We start from the raw sequence: 19,106 nt of genomic DNA, 5'->3' as shown, positions 1-19,106 counted from the left end.
AGAGTCGGACACGACTGAAGCGACTTAGTAGCAGCAGGGACCTCTCCACGGCCCCGTGGCTTGTTCCCCTCCGTAGTTAATGATCCAAGAGAACAAGGGGGAGGTGGTCAGCCTCAGAAACCACACTCCGACGCGTGTGCGACCTCGCGTCGGCTCCACGCGTTTGCTGTGCTCGTTGTGGGAGGGGCCGCACGAGGGTGTGAAGGTGTGGGGACCAGGAGGCGGGGCTCCTTGGGGACCGTTTTGGAGGCTGCAGCACGCTGGCCAGACGTGTTAAGGAGTGTAGTCTGCTCTTGAAGGTGAGGCCATAATGGAAACAGGTGACGTTTATGAGCACTTCCTGTTTTTCGTGGTGCTGAATCCTGACCCTCTTCACCCTCACCCGGTGGTAGGATGCCAGTACTCCTCCCTGTTTCACAGATGAGGGAGCTGAGACCAGGGAGGGCAAGTTCTTGCTCAGGGTCATCGTTCCTCCGTGGTAGGGTTGGGATCCGAACCCCGGCCTTCTGGCTCCAGAACTTGGACCTGAACCGGAATACCAGAACCTAGAGGGTCTTCAGGGGTACCTAGGTTTGCTGGATGAATGAAAAGAGACTGAAGTAAAATTAATACATGTTTAATTTTCCATGTTTTCTTCTGCTTGCTGTGCTTCTATTGAGTATGTATTTTTTAGTTCACTTTTATTTTTTCTAACTGAAGCGTAGTTGGTTTACAATCTTGTGTAGTTTCAGATGTACGGCAAAGTGATTCAGTTACACACATACACACACACACAGACATATACTTTTTCAGATTCTTTTCCCATCTAGGTTATTAAAAATATTGAGTATAGTTGAATTTTTTTCACTGTTTAATTGAAGTATAATTGATGTACCACATAAGTTACAGGCGTACAATTAGTGACTCACAATTTTTTAAAGATTATATTCCATTTATAGTAACTGCAAAACACTGGCTATATTCCCCGTATTGTATGATACGTCCTTGTAGCTTATTTTATTGTGTTTTATTACTCAATATTTTTTTATTTAGCCGCATCTCAAGGCATGCGGGATCTTAGTTCCCTGACCAGGGATTGAACCCAGGCCACCGCAGTGAAAGCACCCAGTCCTACCCACTGGACCACCGGGGAACTCCCCTTGTAGCTTGTTTTAAACCTAACAGTTTGTATCGCTTCATCGCCTTCCCTGTCTTGCCCCCTCCCCTTCCCTCTCCCCACTGGTGACCGCTCGTTTCTTCTCTGTATCTGAGTCTGTATTTTGCAGACTGTGATTCTCTCTGTGTATTGTGAGTCTGTGTTTTTTTAAGCTAATGAATTTTTTATCATTTGAAATCTTTCGAAAAGCCCAGAATGTAAAACAGAATGCAGAGTTGCTTTGGTTAGAGAAGTAGGATGTCAGGGGGAGGAGGGTCCTTGACGGGAGCCCCGAGGTTCCTGCATTCAGCCCCTGGGCTGACAGGGAGCCCGGCTGGAAGAGCACTGCCTTGGTCACTCACAGATGGGGGGACACTGAGGCCCGAGGGGTCGTGGCTGGATGGAGGCTCATCAGCCCTGTGCCCAGGCCCCCGTCCCCAAAGCCCAGTTGTCCAGGTTGGGCCCTGTAACCCGCCTTCTCTGCTGCAGGACGGTAGAGCATTGTCTGCACATGTCGGACCGCATGGTCATCTATTTCTTCATAGCGGCCTCCTACGCGCCCTGGTGAGTGTCGCTGCGGGTCCCCGAGCGAGGTAGGGGCTGGGGCTGGCTTCCTCCCCTTCTTCGAATTTCCCTGCATGTTTGGCTGGGTGATCTGTCACCTCAGCACAAGAATGTAGGTAGAAGGACACCCTCCACGCATTCTCCTTCCTAGAAGCAATGACTTAGCGCCAGCTTCCTGTGTATCCTTCCAGGGTGATTTTGTGTAGAAAAGAGCAAATGTGTATGTATGTGTATATGTATAGACACATTTGCATACATGCATATGCACATATGCAAATACACACATTCACACTTACGCTTTCCTAAAGCCTTTATTTTTTTTTTTTTCTAAAGCCTTTATTGATCTTGTTACAGTATTGCTTCTGTTTTACCTTTTGTTTTTTTGGCCACGAGGCATGTGGGATCCTAGCTTTCAGACCCGGGATCCAACCGACACCCCCTGCATTGGAAGGTGACATCTTAACCAGTGGACCGCCAGGGAAGTCCCTATATTGCTGCGTTCATGCTCAGTTGCTCAGCTGTGTCCGACTCTTTGTGACCCCACAGACTGCAGCCCGCCAGGCTCCGCTGTCCATGGGGATTCTCCAGGCAAGATACTGGAGCGGGTAGCCATGCCCTCCTCCAGGGGATCTTCCCCACCCAGGGATCGAGCCCAGGTCTCCCACGTTGGGGGTGGATTCTTTACGGTCTGAGCCACCTTTCCTACTTGAGTAGAAAAGGAAGGATAGTGTACAGACGCTGAAGTCAGCCTTCATTCTCTTAGTCATGTTCTTGGGGACCTCTTTTCATATTAGTACCTTGAAGATGTCTCCATTCCGTTTTTACAGCAGCATAACATTCCCTGGCCGCCCCTATTTATGAGTGTTTACGACGTCAGGCCTCCCCTTCCTTTGCTGTAACGCACAAGCCTGCAGTGAGGGTCCTTGCTGACGGATCATGCATCGCCTTGTGCCTGGTTCGGTTGCTGGAAACAGGTGAAACTGCTGAGCCAACCTATTTTGAGCTACAGAAGCCCCAGGTTCTTAAGCCGAGCCTGATCTTTGTGGGGTAAACGCCAAACTTGGAGGCTCGGTGGCAGGAGTGGGCCTTAGTTCTTTGGCTAACTGTTGCCGAGGCACCTTGCACAGATTGTACTGGTTTAAACCCCCCAGCAGGGACCTCCCTGGTGGTCTAGGTGGTTGAGAAACCGCTTGCCAGTGCAGGGGACGTGGGTTCAATCCCTGGTCCGGGAAGATCTCATATTTTGCAGTGTGGCTGTGCTCATGCACCACAGCTGCTGAACCCGCTCTCTGGAGCCCAGGAGCCACAACTACAGAAGCCGGCCCGCCCTGGAGCCTGTGCGCGTTGGCCTCCAAGGCGTGGGAGCCACAGAAAGGTTTGTCCCAGTCTTGCCCAGGGAATTCCAATCTTTGGCTATTGTAAATGGAGTGTTCTTTTTCATTATGTCAGCTAATAAGTGGGTTTAGTTGGTGCACGCGAAGGCGACTGCCTTTGGAACACGTTTTGTTGAGATGTGCCTGGGGGGTCCACACAGGGAATTCCCACATCCCGCAGCTGGCCCCCTGGGTGGAGAAGCCGCACGTCCAGCCCCTCCCCAGTCCGCGGCTCCCGTGGTCGGCTGTCTTGAGGCAGCTTTGCCCGATGTCTTCTTTCACGTGAATGGAATCATCATTCTTTCGGGTCTCACTTTTGGGCAGCATTGTGTGGTGAGGGTCACGGAGTCACGGTTGCAGGAGTCGCAGTCCAGTCTCCTTGCTGGACAGCGTTCTGGATGAATGAACCAGAGGCGTCCATCTCCTGTGAGGCACTTTGCAAGGTTTCCAAGTTTGGGGAGATTATGGCTCCACGGTGGGTCCTCTGGTCGTTCTTGTGTGGGTGTGGCAGTGAACTGAGGGGTGGGTGGGGCTTGAAGCAGGATATTCACTTGGTTTTATTTTTATTTTTTTCTGTGGACCATTTTAAAAGTCTTTATTGAATTTGTTACAACATTGCTTCTGTTTCACCTTTTGTTTTTTTGGCTGTGAGTCATTTGGTTTCTCAGCTCCCTGATCAGGGATTGAATCTGCTCCCTCCTACATCAGAAGGCAAAGTCTTAACCACTGGACCATCAGGGAAGTCGTTGGTTTTATCTTTTGGACTGAAGGATGATGCCTTGGGAGTGAGGAGGTGCAAGGAGGCTGATGCAAGGAGCTGGGAGAGAGAGGGTTGTGGCTGGGGCCCTGGCACTGGCCTTGGAGTTGAGAGGATGGATGGATGGATGGAAGATGAATTTACAGGAAACGAAGTGGAAACTGTGAGTGACTGAAGGTGGGGAGGAATACCAGGGTTTCTGGCTTCCTCCAGGAAATTGGCCCTCACTGCTGTCAGCCTGGGGACGTAATCAGAGGCAGCCTGTGACCAGCTGAGCTTTGTGGGAGGAGGGGATGTGTAAACCAGGATGCTTCTGGTTGTCAGGTGCCCGGTGGGCTGGTGTACGGAGACCCTGAAAAGAACGGTCAGTCCCAGGTGAGGGGCTGCTGTTCGAGTGGGTAGGTGGGGGTCCCTGGAGATGCAGAGAGCAGGGTAGAGAAGCCAGAAACGATAGGAGGGTGCCTTCCGCTGGCCCCAGGTCACCCACAGGCACCACCTGCAGTTCTCAGGAGTCGGGTGATCTCTAGTTTCTTTTTTGGATGTTGCCAATTAGAGTAAAGCTAGGTTTTGTGCTCAGCTGCAGTAACTATCCTTGACTTGGATTTCTGGAGCCGCCCTCTGAATGCCCCCCTGCCTTGGCTGATTCAGCGCCTGGGTTTCTGTTCTTTATCCCTGATGCTGACGGTCTGGGCACTGGCTCCGTGCCTGTCGAGTGCTGGTGTCTGAGGATGTGGCTGTGAACAGAGACACAAGCTCTGTCCTTATGGGACTTAGTGTCTCCCAGAGGATGTGGACTTTGTCCCGACACCGACACAGAGACTGAACCACCACTGTGGTCCAAGCTGCAAAGGAGGGACGCAGGGGCCGAGAAGGGGAGAAGTGCCCGGGTTTGCGAGCTGTGTCGGGGGGGAAGGGTCGGCAGAACTTGGCCGTTGACTGGATGTGGGGTTGAGAGAGGATCAGAGGTGATGACAGTGTTCTACCTGGACACCCGGGTGCATGGGGAAGGGAGACAGGAGACAAGGGTTTGTGGAGTGATTTGTGAGTATTTTTCTTCGCGGTGCTCTGGTTGAAGGGGTGGAGGTGTGAATGACTCTGGGTCCCCCCATCCCTGCCTCAATCTGAAAAAACTCTGTGATTTTAGTTTTTATTTTCATTCTTTAAAAGTTCCTATTTATTTACTTTTGGCCGTGCTGGGTCTTGGTTGCTGTGCAGGTTTTCTCTGGTTGCGGCCAGCGGGGCTCCTTCTCGCGGCGGCTCCTTTTGTGGAGCACGGGCTCGAGGGTGCTCAGGCTTCAGCGGGCGCGGCTCCTGGGCTCTCGAGCGCAGGCTCAGTGGTTGCGGCACACGGGCTTAGTTGCTCCGAGACACGTGCTATCTTCCCAGACCAGGGATTGAACCCGCGTCTTCTGCGCTGGCAGGCAGCATCTTTACCGCTGAGCCACCAGGGAAGTCCCTTTATTTTCACTTTTGATAGATTAAGCTTAAATATAAGATTCCAGCATATCACCTTTACTTAAAGAAAGGGTCTGAAAGGTGGTTGCAAGGCTCCGGTGTTGCTGAAAGAGAACAGTCGTGGCATCAGACCGCACGAGGCCCTGGTCCTGATCAGCCTTTCCGGAGCCACGGGTCCTGGGATAACTCCCAAGTCTGTCCCAGCCTCAGTCTCCTGGCCTTTAAAAGGGAGGCAGCAATAGTACCCCCTCCCCCAGCTGTCGTGAAGAGGGATGACGGTGACCCGCACACAGACGCCATTCATGCGATTAACCAGGCAGGGAGGACCGTGTCACGAACGATCAGGAAAACTGGCTGGGTCAGGGTGACACAGAACTTTCCCTTCCCCAGTGCTTCAGAAAACCGTTAATAATTGAGTCATAAATATTGAGGAGGACAAAAGAAAAGTCACCGTCTTCTGGAACCAGAGCCCCTTCTGCAGGAATCTAGCGTGTTTTTGTGCAGTCAGGTTGTACAGACAGCGGCATAGGCTGGAGGCTGGAATGCATGCATGCGGGCTGGAGAGAGGGTGCAGGACCAGCCCCCTGGCCTGGGGCACAGGCCTGCATTGTCCGGGGCCCCTGGCTCTGCAGCCATTTCCCAGGCCAGGGGTCCCCAACCTCCGAGCTCTAATGCCTGATGACCTGAGGCGGAGCTGATGTAAAAATAATAATAATCACGAAACCATCCCCTCCCCAGTCCATGGAAAAATTGTCTTCCACGAAACCTGTCCCTGGTCCCTCAAAGGTGGGGGACCGCTGACCTAAGCCAACAGCTGGAGCCAAAGGCTGGGTCCTGCAGGCACCTGGCCCAGGAGACACCACCTGGCTCGAGCAGCGGAGAGAAAAACCCACTTTTCTGGGAGCCTGGGGAGAGAGTCTCAGGAGTGGGGAGGGAAGGAAGGAGTTCCTCCTGCAAAGTCCCCTCTACTGCTGAACCCCACGCTGTGCTGGCTGCGGAGGGAGGAGTTCACAAGGCCCAGCTCAGCTGTCACCCAGCAGGCAGGACTTCCCTGGTGGTCCGGTGGGTAGGAGTCCGCCTGCCAGTGCAGGGGACGTGGTCGATCCCTGCTCTGGGAAGATACCGCTTGCTGTGGGGCAACTAAGCCCGGGCGCCAGGAAACGCCCACTGGTTTGAGATGCCCTTTTCCTTCATGCTGGGACATCCTCAGTTTTGCTGACTTGGCTCGAATAATTGCATACAGTTTTGGTTTCTCTTTCTGTCTCTCCACCTGTCCTCCGTGAGAGGCCACATCCCAGACGTGGAGCCACAGGGGACAGGGCTGGCCGTGGAAGGCGAGGTCCCAGGCCCGCCCCCACCCCCTCAGGCCCCTCAGGCCCCTGTGCCCTCCCGTCCTGCCTCCCAGGCTGAACCTCCGCGAGCTGGGCCCCTGGGCCTCCCACATGCGATGGCTGGTCTGGATCATGGCCTCGGTCGGCACAGTCTATGTCTTCTTCTTTCATGAGCGGTAAGCTGGGGCTGGGGGGGAGGGGGCGGGGTCTCAGGGGGCGGGGTGGGGCGAGGGGGCGGGGTCTCGGGCGGGGGTGGGGCGAGGGGGCGGGGTCTCAGGGGCGGGGCGGGGCGAGGAGGCGGGGTCTCAGGGGCGGGGTGGGGCGAGGGGGCGGGGTCTCGGGCGGGGTGGGGCGAGGGGGCGGGGTCTCAGGGGGCGGGGGAGGGGGGCGGGGTCTCAGGGGGCGGGGTGGGGGCGGGGTCTCGGGGCGGGGTGGGGAGAGGGGGTGGGGTCTCAGGGGGCGAGGTGAGGAGAGGGGGTGGGGTCTCAGGGGGCGGGGTGGGGCGAGGGGCGGGGCTTCGGGCGGGGTGGGGCGAGGGGGCGGGGTCTCAGGGGGCGGGGTGGGGAGGGGATGGGGTCTCAGGGGGCGGGGTGGGGGCGGGGTCTCAGGGGGCGGGGTGGGGGCGGGGTCTCAGGGGGTGGGGTGGGGAGAGGGGATGGGGTCTCAGGGGCGGGGTGGGGAGGGGGCAGGGTCTCAGGGGGTGGGGTGGGGAGAGGGGGTGGGGTCTCAGGGGGCGAGGTGGGGAGAGGGGGCGGGGTCTCAGGGGGCGGGGTGGGGAGGGGATGGGGTCTCAGGGGCGGGGTGGGGAGAGGGGGCGGGGTCTCAGGGGGCGGGGTGGGGAGGGGATGGAGTCTCAGGGGTGGGGTGGGGAGAGGGGGCGGGGCCTCAGGGGGCGGGGTGCCTCCATCAGGGCCTCCTCCCTGCCCCTGCCAGGACGAGACCTCAGCATGTCCCCCGAAGCGTGTGGGCACAGCCGTGCCTGGCACCCCTGTGTCCAGGCCCATCGGCAGTCACCACGTGCACAGTCCATAGGGTCAATGTGAGGAGTTAAAAAAAAAAGGTTATTGTTGGTGCTTCGACCCGGTGAATGGGGTCTTCTTTAAGCTGGGTCAGCAGGTGAGAAGGAGAGGGTCTCAGGGCCGCCCACCCGCTTCCATCCTGCTGAGAGACAGCAGGGAAGTGAGGACGAGGGGGAAGGAAACAGAGCTGGAGAAGTCAGAAGCAGCCACAGACCCTGGACTGTCCGAGGACAGCGGACGGGTATCAGTTGGTGCCGCCACTCGGATGGATGGAGAGCGTTTGCTCGAGCCTTGTGGTGAAAGGTGCTGGGATGGAACAGTAATGCCTGCCCTGGGTTGAGCAAGGGAGGAGCACCCAGGCATGCTATGCCCACCCAGCATTTGCCACCCTCGAATGTCAGTTCACAGGTGTGGAAACCTAGCCTCAGAGAGGGAAAGGGATCCGCCCACGGCCACCCAGCTCTGCTAGCACTTGCTGGGTGCAGCTGGGTCAAATCCGAGCTCAGGGGTGCTGGGCAGAGGGCACAGTTCCCTTCCGTTACTCTTCCGGCTGGGGGTGCCCCCTCCCAACCCGAATGGGGGAGGTGATGCTCACGGGGAGGCCGTCCCAAGGCCATGACGCCCTGTCTTCCTGGCAGGTACAAGCTCGTGGAGCTGCTCTGCTATGTCATCATGGGCTTCTTCCCCGCCCTGGTCGTCCTTTCCATGGTAAGTCACCCCACCAGGTGTGGGTCTCGCGTCTGGCTGGAGGGGGCCCAGAGTGGTACTGGAGATGGTGAGGCTGAGGCTTCTGCCCCGGCAGATGGTGATCTCAGGCCGGGGGTCCACGTGACTCGCCTGCCAAGGTGCAGGTCACCCTGGGCTCGGCTCCTCGGTTCCAGGGCGCCTCCTCTCTCTGCTTCACCTCAGCGGGTTCATTAGTCCCTCTGGGCTCCAGGTTTTCCTGCTTATTTAGGCATCAGGTAAGAAAACTCAGGGACAGGGACTAGAAGGGTGCCTGCAACAGAGTAAGTACCTGCTGGCTAAATTAAATCTATAATAATAATAACGCAGGTGGCCATGGAGGCGGAGCTGAGTCTCCAGCTTGTGACAGCCCCCCTAGCGTTCCTACTCAACATTTTCCCTGTGAAAATGTGAGTTTGTTGTTGTTCAGTCGCTAAGTGACCCCCATGGATTGCAGCACACCAGACTTCCCAGTTCTTCACTGTCTCCCGGAGTTTGCTCAAATTCATGTCCATTGAGTCGGTAATGTATGTCCATTGAGTCCGTAACATGAGTTATCTAATGCCTCTTCATGAGAAATGGAAAAGATACACAGCAAACCATTAAGGATGGCTAACAGGCAAGTCTGTGGGTCTGCAGACATGATGCCTTGTTTGTTCATCTTTTACAAAAAAATGGGATCACGCTGTACAAACTGTTCTGGAACACGCTTGTCTCACTTGGCGTGATGTCGAGGGCCTGTGCCATAGAGCTGCACCTGCCTCTGGAGATTGTTGTGAAGATGGTGTTGGATAACTCACGTAAGGCCCTTAGGACGGGGTATGGCAAGCAGTCCGTGCTGAGAAGTGTTACTGTGATACGTCTTTAATAGTCAGGCGTCACCCTCTGGAGGGCTGGGTGCGTGCTTGTACATACCTCCAGTGGAAAGCTCCCCAGCTGTTCCGAAGACCGAGGTGGGTCCCCACACGGGGAGGTAGATGAATCCCCATGAGACTGCATCGTGGAAGTGATGTATCAGGATGACAGGCGTGGCCCGAGCCCCCTTATCTTAAGTGACCCGTCGCTCTGGGCATGTATATGCTTATGAAGTGCATACCGTGTACTGCGTGCATATAGACGAGTCTGGAAGGATACCGTCAGACACGGTTATTGGTGGTGAGCAGTGAGACCTGTGGGAAGGGGGCCCAGGAGACGGGGCGGTAAGTTCTTACTCCCCGTCCCTCCTGTTCCCCTTGAGCCCCCGTAACAACCGCCCAGGCGTCACTTGTGCTCGCCTCGGAGGGCCGGGAATGCCGCAATCCACCATGGATCAGTTCAGTTCAGTTCAATTGCTCAGTCGTGTCCGACTCTTTGTGACCCCATGGACTGCAGCACGCCAGGCTTCCCTGTCCATCACCAACTCCCGGAGTTCACTCAAACTCATGTCCATCGTGTTGGTGATGCCGTCCAGCCATCTCATCCTCTGTCGTCCCCTTCTCCTCCCGCCTTCAATCTTTCCCAGCATCAGGGTCTTTTGCAGTGAGTCAGTTCTTTGCATCAGGTGGCCAAAGGATTGGAGTTTCAGCATCAGTCCTTCCAATGAACACCCAGGACTGATCTCCTTTAGGTTGGACTGGTTGGATCTCCTTGCAGTCCAAGGGACTCTCGGGAGTCTTCTCCAACACCACAGTTAAAAGCATCAATTCTTCGGTGCTCAGCTTTCTTTATAGTCCACTCTCACATCCATCCCATGGATGCATACTACTTTTTAAGAATTGTGATAAAATACACATGCAGTTTATGGTTTTAGCCATCTTTAAGTGTACAGTTCAAGGGCATGAAGTTCACTCATCTTGTTGTGGAGCCATCACCACCGTCCATCCACGGGACTGTCTCATCTTCCGACATTCTGTCCCCACTAAACCTCACTCCCTACCTGTTCCCCCCAACCCAGCCCCTGGTAGCCAGATGGCCACTGTGCTTTCCAACCGTGAATTTGACTCATTCAGGGTATCAAGGCCTACGGTCGCTGTCTGGTTTATTTCGCTTTGCACAGCGCCCTTGCGGTCTCTTCCGTGTTGTATCATGTGTCAGAGTTTCCTCTCTTTTCAAGACTGAGTAATACTCCACCGTGTAAACTAACACAGATACCATGTTGCGTATCCATTCTCCTCCTGCCGGACGCTTGGGTTGCCTCCCGCTTTTGGCTGCTGTAAATGACGCTGCAGTGAACTTGGTTGTACAAGTATCTGTGTGTGTCTCTGCTTTCCCTTCTTTGATGTTTGCTTTTTAGGACAGATAAAAAGCTTCGAGATATCCTTTGAGATTGTGACAGAAATGTGTTACACACGAGAATGAATCGGTGGGGCGGGGTGGGGTGGAGAGTTGATGACATCGGTGTGTTGAAATGCCGCTCCTGGGGCTCCGGGCAGCCCCGCCATCCATGTGTCTTCTTGTCCGGGTGGTGGGGGGTGGCTGGGTGGTTTTGGTCTTGCTGGCCGCTCATCTGACGTGTGCTCACCCTTGTCCTTGCCGACAGCCCAACACCGAGGGCATCTGGGAGCTGGTGACCGGAGGGGTCTTCTACTGCTTGGGCATGGTGTTCTTCAAGAGTGACGGGAGGATCCCCTTTGCCCATGCCATCTGGCATCTCTTTGTGGCATTCGGTGCTGGCACCCACTACTATGCCATCTGGAGGTACTTGTATCTGCCCAGCACCCTGCACGCCAAGGTGTCCAAGTGAGGCGGCCCAGCCTGCGTGGGGACATGTAGGCCTTTGGAGCAGAGCATCACGGGGAGTGTTCCTGCAACCCTGAGCCCAGAGCACAGTGACCAGGCCCGTCTGCCCTCCCACGGGTCAAGCTTTCAGTGGGTCCGAGATCACTTCTGGTGATAAGCCAGACCGTCCCTTGGGCTCTAGGTGAGAGAGAAGGCATTTAGTCACTCTCTCAGAGGAGAAATGGACCCTGCAGTGTGTTCCTATTCTAGACAGACGTTTCCTAAAGCAACCAACATTCACATCGTCAGAAAAGGGGGCAGACGAGATCCTGGCCAGCTGAGGAATGACGGGCCCACACGTGCTTCTCAAGGCCCTGAGAAGTCTATCGGGGAGTCTGGTGTTACTGATACCCCAGGTGGCCTGGGCCTCCTCTGCTACCAAAGTCCTGGCTGGGGAATTATCCCCTGCTCATGGGGGGATGTCCCCCAGCTAGTAGATCAGGGATGGTGAGAATCTGTGACCGTGGCAGGCATCCCCAATCAGCTGCCGCGCGGTGCAGTTTCAGAATTCTTTCCACGACTTCTCTGGGCAGCCACTGCCAATTGAGTTGGCACTTATGAGGGCCCCCCTCTTTGCCTTGCCAACCCTGTGCGCTCTGCAGTGGGGTTTTGGCCAGAGCACTTCGGTGTCTCCATGTTGGAGACCAGGCTTGGTTCCCTGGCGAGGGCATTTGGGGGCCGTTGGGGGGAGACTGAGGTGCACCCAGAGCAGCCCACCATTCTACTGCACTGCAGTGGATTCTCAGCACAGAGGGCGAGCATCAGGGGACGCGCCTCCTGTCCCTTGGCCGTTTCTTCTCTTGCTGACAAACCCAGAGACATTACAAGAGCCATTCATTGTGGTGGGGTGGTGGGGGGCAAGCAGACCCCAGGAACTCGGTTTGCTCGCTCCAGATTTAGGGTTTGTGATTCAGATTCTCAATGAGTGCCGATCAGCCGCCCTTGGAGGCTCCTTGGATGAGCCCTGGAGGGAAGGCCTCGGGTCGTTTGATGAGGATCTGGGCAGGGTGTCCGGGACACCCCCAACCTCCGAAGCCTACAGCAGTCCCAAGACCAGGGGCGGAAGCCTGACTAACCAACCCTCAGCCAATGTCCTCAGCCCTCTTGCAGGGCTGGGCCAGCGCTCGGGACAGGCCGCCTGCGGGGTCTGACCTGGCGTCTCAGACTGCATCAGGATCTGCGTCTCGTTAGACAGACTTCACTCTGAGACTCCCAGCCAGGGTCAAGTGGGCAGAGACAGGGTGCCTTACGCCGAGTTCTCGCACATTCCAGGGTGTTTCAGGGCTCTGGCATCTGGAACCCCACATTCGAGACGATATTAAGTCCTCTGACACATCTTCAGGCGGGCGGGTTTCTGAGCTTGGGAGTTTTTGTCCTCTTGCCTGGGTGTGTGTGTGTGTGTGTGTATACAAACCTGCCCTGTGAGCCCTCCAAGGATTTCCTATCAGTTGGGGGTCACGGTTGGAGATGAGGGGAGGGGAAACTTTGAGGGGGAGGGCAGGCTCGCCCTGATTGAGGGCAGGGACCCTGTGACCTGACCTCTGCTGGGTCTGAGGTGGGGGAGGGACCACGTGGGTCCTGGGATGCTGTTTAGGAAAACTCCCGAAGCATGGCTCCATGGCAGGCCGAGACGACAGTCCCTTCATTGAGCGGCTGATGGGGACTGAAGCCCGGTGGCCGGGCCAGTGCTGAGTGCTCAAGACTCTGACCCGAGACTCCCTGTACTGTCCCCGAGCCCCTGCAGAGCTCTTGTGATGCCTGCGTTTCCTCATGCTTCTCCTGGGTACTGGGTATGACATTTCTCCCTAGACAGCCTGCTCCTTTATCCCCACACCTTTTGAGGTGCCTGTTCCTCTGATGGGGACTCTGTTCACCCCCTCACCCACCCAACTCCTACACATCCTTCAAAGCCCCACTCGGGCATTAGCACAGAAGAACTTCTGATCCTCCTCTGATTTAGGGGCTCCCCCCACTCTGCTTCCCAACACCCCTCGTGCTCACCTGCCCGCCCGTGTTCCTTCATCCCCTGGTACTTGTGCCTGCTGCCCAACACACATGCTCCTGGAGGGAGGGGCTGTGTCTTGCCAGACTCGGGACCAATTCCAGCATCCTCCCACCTCTTTGGGAAGGCTTGGGCTAACTCCTCAACCTCTCTGTGCCTCAGTGTCCTCTGCTGTACGATGACTGTGGTAAGGTGACACCTCGCAGGGTTGTTTGAAGATTCAGCAGGAGGCTGAATGTCAAACACTTCAGCCTGGTATCCTCATTAGCTCCCTGAGTTGGAAAGCAATCCCCAGTGATGATAATGAGAGGTGTGGCAAAGCCTGTGCCACCCAAAGGAATGACCCACCAATGGCGGAATGTCTGACTACGGACGGGCTGGTGAGCACAATGGAGGCTGTTTGTGAAGCCTTGACCACGCTGCCCCACCCCCAACTCCCGTTCAGGACTGGCTTCCTGTGAACTTTCTTCCCCAGCATCAATCTGAGAGTGAATTTCCCAGGATGCCATTTAACCCAAGACCCTGGCATTCCTTCACATATACCACAAACATCGAAGGCAAGGAAAAGACATTCCTTTAGTCCCTCGTGAGGTAAGACTCTGTCCCGGTAGCATCCTAAGCTGTGCCCGGGGGTGAAGGGCAGGGTGGTCAGGACACTGGAAATTCAGATGCCCGCCAGCTCCCTTGTCCTGTCCTCCTTTGAGGCCATCCTGTGCCAGGATGACCCAGCAAGACAGCTATTGTGTCCCAAGGAGCCAGGAGAGGGAGCAGTTGGCAGCAGAGTGGCCTGTTGGACATTCCGGGCACTTCAGTGACCGCTCCTGAGTTAGGTGGGCACTGCCAGGGCAGGGCGAGAGGTGAAGCTGGTGCGAAGGTTAGGGAGGAAGGCAGGAGCCGGGTGGGGGGGCTGGGGCTCGCATTTCAACAGCGTGCCCCCCATGGCATCCCGCGCTGGTGGACCGGCCTGCTGTTGACCACCTGCTCAGTTAGTCCGCTGGTGATCGTCACAACAAACCCGAGCAGGTGTGCTTGCTGGTGGAGGCCTGGCCGCCGGTTGGCGGGGTTTCCCTGAAAGACCCAGAGCAGAGCTCACCCAGGGCTGTCCCCTCAGCCCAGGGGAGGGTTTCAGTCATTGTCACAGACCAGAGCTCCCTTTCTGTCTTGATTTCCAGTTACAATTGCATGTACAGCGGGAGCAGGGCTGAGTATCCGCCTTTCCATCAGCCTCTGGGTCGGGCTGGGGAAGAATCCTAGGAAAGCACCGGGAGTGGAGGGGGGCCGACAGAGATGGGACTTGTCAGTGGGCCTGGATCTGAAGCCCTAAAGCCACCTGGGCTGTGGGTGGATGCCCTGCACAGAGGGGTCATTTAGAAGGTTGCAGTCCCGGGACTTCTGGGGGGGGTTTCAACTCTTCCCAGCTCTGCTTTCTGTATTTGCGAAAGCTGAAGCACTCTGAAGGTTTTCCTGTAACCCTGCTCGAGCCCCTGCGGCCGGACCCAGGCCTCCGTCAGGAACAAGGCAGGGTGGCACTCAGGCTGCCCACAGCCCCCGCACGTGCTGAGACAGGCAGGTGGAGCTCAGAGGCTGAGCTGGGCCTGGTGACCTGGTCAGAAAAGGACCTGTCAGATGTGCCACCGCAAACTGTGTGATCAGATGCTGAGATGCAGGCTCTGGGGACGGCTCTGTGGGGTGCTGAAGGAGCCCGGGGAAGCCCCAGCAGCCACTTCCACACAGGCGGAGCAGCTCAGGAGCACCCACGGGTTACAGGTGTGGGTACAAGTGAGGGAAAGAGGCAGATACTGTCATAGTATCATTATGAAAGGCTTTCTTGGTGGCTCGGTGGTAAAGAACTCGCCTGCCGACGCTCAGACAAATGTGCGGAAGGAACGGGGGATGGTGAGCTTGGTCTGGTGTGGTCTCCTCCTCCTCCCTGAGGTGGAAGACTGGGCAAGGAGTTCTGTGTGAGTCTTGGCCCCTTTGTGTCTGGGGCCGGATGGGGCAGGCTCATGACCAGGGTCTGCGGGGACACTGCCCTGCCTTTCCTCTCGTGTCTCTGCTCATCAGAACACACCTCGGGGCTGTTGTTTTCCAACTCAGGTTTGTGACGAGCTTTGCCTCTGCCCCAAGTCGGCCTGGAGCCCTGGTACCCCAGGATGAGGGAGACAGGACCCCATGGGAAACAAGGTCTGCACGTGTCGGGATGGCATCTGGAGGGGCCCTGCGATGCCTGTGGCTGGAGGCACGGTGTGTCCTAGTGACTGGGAGGGGGTGGCTTGCTTTCTTTTTTTTTGGCTGCACCAGAGCTTGTGGGATCTTAGTTCCACAATCAGGGATTAAGCCTGGGCCCACGGCAGAGGAAACCTGGGAGTCCTAACCACTGGACCGCCAGGGAATTCCCTTGGGGGGTTGTTTTTTTATGTTTTCATTATAATAATAAATGCTTACTATAACATGTTCAGAAAATGCTAGAAAGGTAGAAAATATTTGCCAGCATCTACTTCAGATAACCCTGGTGGCTCAGACTGTAAAGAACCTGCCTGCAATACGGGAGATCGTGGTTCAATCCCTGGGTCAGAAAGATCCCTTGGAGAAGGGAATGGCAACTCACTCCAATATTCTTGCCTGGAGAATTCCATGGACAGAGGAGCCTACAGTCCATCGGGTCACAAGGAGTTGGGCACTACCGAGCAACTAACACAGACACACACACACACTCGCACACACACACACACGCCTCAGATAACCACTCCTACTTTTTTTCTTTCTATTCTCCTCACTCAGTTGGTACTGTTTTTTGTTCATTTTGGCTGGGAGACTTGCGGGATCTTGGTTCCCTGACAAGGAATTAAACCCAGGCCCTCCTGCAGTGAAAGTGCAGAGTCCTAACCTCCAGACCGCCACCAAGTCCCCTGATGCGTACTTTTAAATTTTGACGTTTTCTTCTCTTGCCATCGGAGAAGGCAATGGTAGCCCACTCCAGTACTCTTGCCTGGAAAATCCCATGGATGGAGGAGCCTGGTAGGCTGTAGTCCATGGGGTCGCTAAGAGTCGGACACGACTGAGCGACTTCCCTTTCCCCTTCTCTTGCCATAGACACCTTTACAGCCTACTTTAAAAAAAAAAAAAAAAAAAGACTTCTATTTCTCCTAATTTCAAGCGCCTTGTAAACATTCTTTTAAAGGCCTCCATTAAATGGACGTACCAGTTTCTTTAATCATCCTTTTAATTCAGGAGACAAGCATAGATTGATCTGTAATGAGGATCTTTCGCCATCAAGTTTTCCCTCGTATGTAGTGTGTCTGCTGTTGGCCATGCAGATGGTAGGTGGAATCTGCTTCCTGCTATGTGGGTGCCCCATCCTGGCCACCACCATTCCTGTGGACATTGGGTGGATTGTTCCTACAACTGGCCACCGTCCTCACCCCTGAAGGAGTCCGGGCTTCCGGGGACCTCCTGCCTGGATGCTCCCAAAGAGCGGGATTATCTGGGCAGTTTGGAAAAGTCAGCCCGTGAGGCGTGAGGTGTGAACGTGGAGGGGGAGGGGAGCACGTGTCTGTGTGTCCTGCAGGTGGCCTGTAGAGTGAGGGCGGGAGGAGAAGGGGCGACAGAGGCTGAGATGGTTGGACGGCATCACCGACTAAATGGACATGAGTTTGAGCAAGCTTTGGGAGATAGTGAAGGACAGGGAAGCCTGGTGTGCTGCAGTCCATGGGGTTGCAAGGAGTGGGACACGACTGAGAGACTGAACAACAACAGGTGGTCTGGAGGCTCACGAGAGGGAGAGGCTGGCGGGCTGTGGCGGGCACGTTGCTGGGCATGTGTGCTGACCCTGGCTGACGCTGTCAGCTGCTGGTGGGAGGGGAGAAGCCCTTGCTGGTGTGCTCTGCACATGTGTGGTGCCATGGAGACCAGTTGTCAAGTTTTCAGGAAACTTTGGAAAGGCCTTAAACCACGGCTAGTGTGAATCTGGCCAGAGTGGAGTAGCTACAACTGTGGAAATCGGCAAAGCCCGCACATCAGAGCTCTGCCTTTTGGGGAGCTTGTTTACCAGTGGGCCGTAGCCCGCACCCCGGGCAGGCTCTTCCGTGTTCCATCCCCTCTTCATGATTAGCAGGTCAGGTACACATAGCTGGGGGGCTTCCCAGGTGTCGCAGCGGTAAAGAATCCGCCCGCCAGTGCAGGAGACATAAGAGACACCAATTCGATCCCTGGGTTGGGAAGATCTGCTGGAGGAGGAAAAGGCAACCTGCTCCGGTATTCTTGCTGGAAGAATCCCATGGACAGAGGAGTCCGGTGGGCTACAGCCCAGGAGGCCATCAAGAGTGGGGCATGACTGAGCATCTGAGCACACAGTCACAGAGCGGGTGCTTATTCTCATCCGTGTTCTCATGTATTTCTCCCCACAAAGCCTGGCAAGACAAAACTGCTGTTTGTGCGTCTTACTTGGGGAGACTGAGGCTGCTCAGAGAGGCCGAGTGATTTGCCCCGGGCAGCCCAGCGGGCAGAATCCGGGGCGCGGCCCCTGGCTGAGGCTTCCTTCCTCCTCCCGAGGGCCCGGGCTGTCTTGCTCCCGAGGGCTGAGCTCTGAGCAGCAGGTGAGGGCGTCTTCTTGATGTCCTTCTGGGGCCACACTGCTCCTGATCTGGCTGCTGAATCCTCAAATTCCGTCAGTTTTGCCCGCGCCTCGGCAGGTCTGAGGGTGAGACCGCGGGTATTTCCTGCTCCCGAGTGGTGCTTGTCTTCTTAAGGCGCGCGTGTCCAGCCGACGGCCTTCCCACCAGCAGCACAAGGTAAAGGCAGCGTGTACACAGACTTGAACGGGTCAATGCGTGGAGAAGCGACTGCTCTCATCCACCTGGCCTGTCGGGTGAGGGTTTGGGGTCTGCTGGGCCCGGCACAGCTGTGACTGATGAATCCATCTCAGGTCCTCTGGGAATCTCTGCCCATACCGCGCCCCCACCTTCTCCCTGCAAACCTGGCCTCACGATGGGCTTTCGAACTGACGTTTACACTCGTCGTGGTGGTCAGAGGGGAGGTGCCCATCCCAGCGGTGGCCCAGCAGTCTATTTCGGGAGGGTGACCTGTGCATCCCGGGGTTGGCCCTGTGAGGAGTCAGGCTGCAGGGTGCAGGGATTAGATGGCGTTTGTGTTTTCCAAGCCTTCTTAATACCCACCATAAGAAACGCGTTCTACACGGCGACTCCGGTTATGTGTGCCCCGCCCTGAAACGGGACCTGCTGGCGGGGCGCTGACCTCCCCTCACCTACTCCGACCCCCGGCTCTGTCTTGCCCTGTGGCATTGTGTTCAAGCTGGAACGATTCTGTGGCCCACCGGTGGGCCTGCATCCTCAGTTCTGGGCACTGCTCTTGGCGCACTCTCTGCAAAGCCCTGAGCCTTGGTGTTAGGGGCTTCGTGCCAGTTGGCCGTGATTGGCAGGGGTCAGCATGGTGCCATGCCTCGGGAGCCTGGGTGTCCCAGGGCCATGTGGGAATCTCTGAGGATCTGGTTACTGCCAACCCTGACCCCCTTGAGGGAAATACAGCATCAGACTTTGGGGGTCTCTTGTCCTGGTGATGTTCCCGTGTTCAGGGGCCCTTGGAGCTGAGTGGTTGTAGACCAGGAAGGGTTGGGAAGGCGGGAGGGAGAGGGGGAATCCAGAGATCTTGGATCCAGAGTTTTGGAGGAGCAGCTTTGCCTCTGTAAACAATTTCAGATTTCAGGCTCTGACGCTGGGGAATGACTCGCCCAGCAGTCGTGTTTACACCGCCAGGTTTCCCGAGGAACCCGCCCACTTGTGTGCAGGTGTAGACCCTGCGGCTTGTTAAGCACTTTCTCGGGGGCGGGGCTGGGGCTGCAGCAGTGAGCGGGAGCCCCGATGGTCTCCCTGTTTGTTTATGGATCTGTCACGTCTACAGTGTTTGGGATTGGCGCGTGCGTGGCGTGACTTTTAACAACCGTCCCGCTGGTTCTGGACCTTTTCTGTCGTGAA

At 56.2% G+C, this 19,106-nt stretch overlaps 1 protein-coding gene across 2 annotated transcripts in view; it reads left to right on the top strand.

Annotated features, from left to right (window-relative positions):
- The window catches only part of MMD2 (monocyte to macrophage differentiation associated 2), a 69,685-nt gene that overhangs the window by 36,988 nt on the left and 13,591 nt on the right, over positions 1-19,106 (top strand). The window contains exons 4-7 of one of the 2 annotated variants that reach the window (XM_086373782.1): positions 1,625-1,699; positions 6,690-6,791; positions 8,273-8,342; positions 10,876-16,049. In XM_086373782.1, coding sequence (XP_086229908.1) covers positions 1,625-1,699; positions 6,690-6,791; positions 8,273-8,342; positions 10,876-11,079 — 451 coding nt within the window. In that variant the 3' untranslated portion in view covers positions 11,080-16,049. Of the gene's footprint in view, positions 1-1,624; positions 1,700-6,689; positions 6,792-8,272; positions 8,343-10,875; positions 16,050-19,106 lie in introns of those variants that run through there. The other variant, XM_086373781.1, reaches the window with a different exon arrangement.

The sequence above is a fragment of the Bos grunniens genome, chromosome 25, assembly GCF_055505025.1.
Source record: "Bos grunniens cultivar Pamir isolate PY7600 chromosome 25, Bosgru_T2T1.0, whole genome shotgun sequence".
Classification (NCBI taxonomy): Eukaryota; Metazoa; Chordata; class Mammalia; order Artiodactyla; family Bovidae; genus Bos; species Bos grunniens.
The sequence above is the reverse complement of the archived record's forward strand: the minus strand, read 5'-3'. Positions and strand labels throughout refer to the sequence as shown.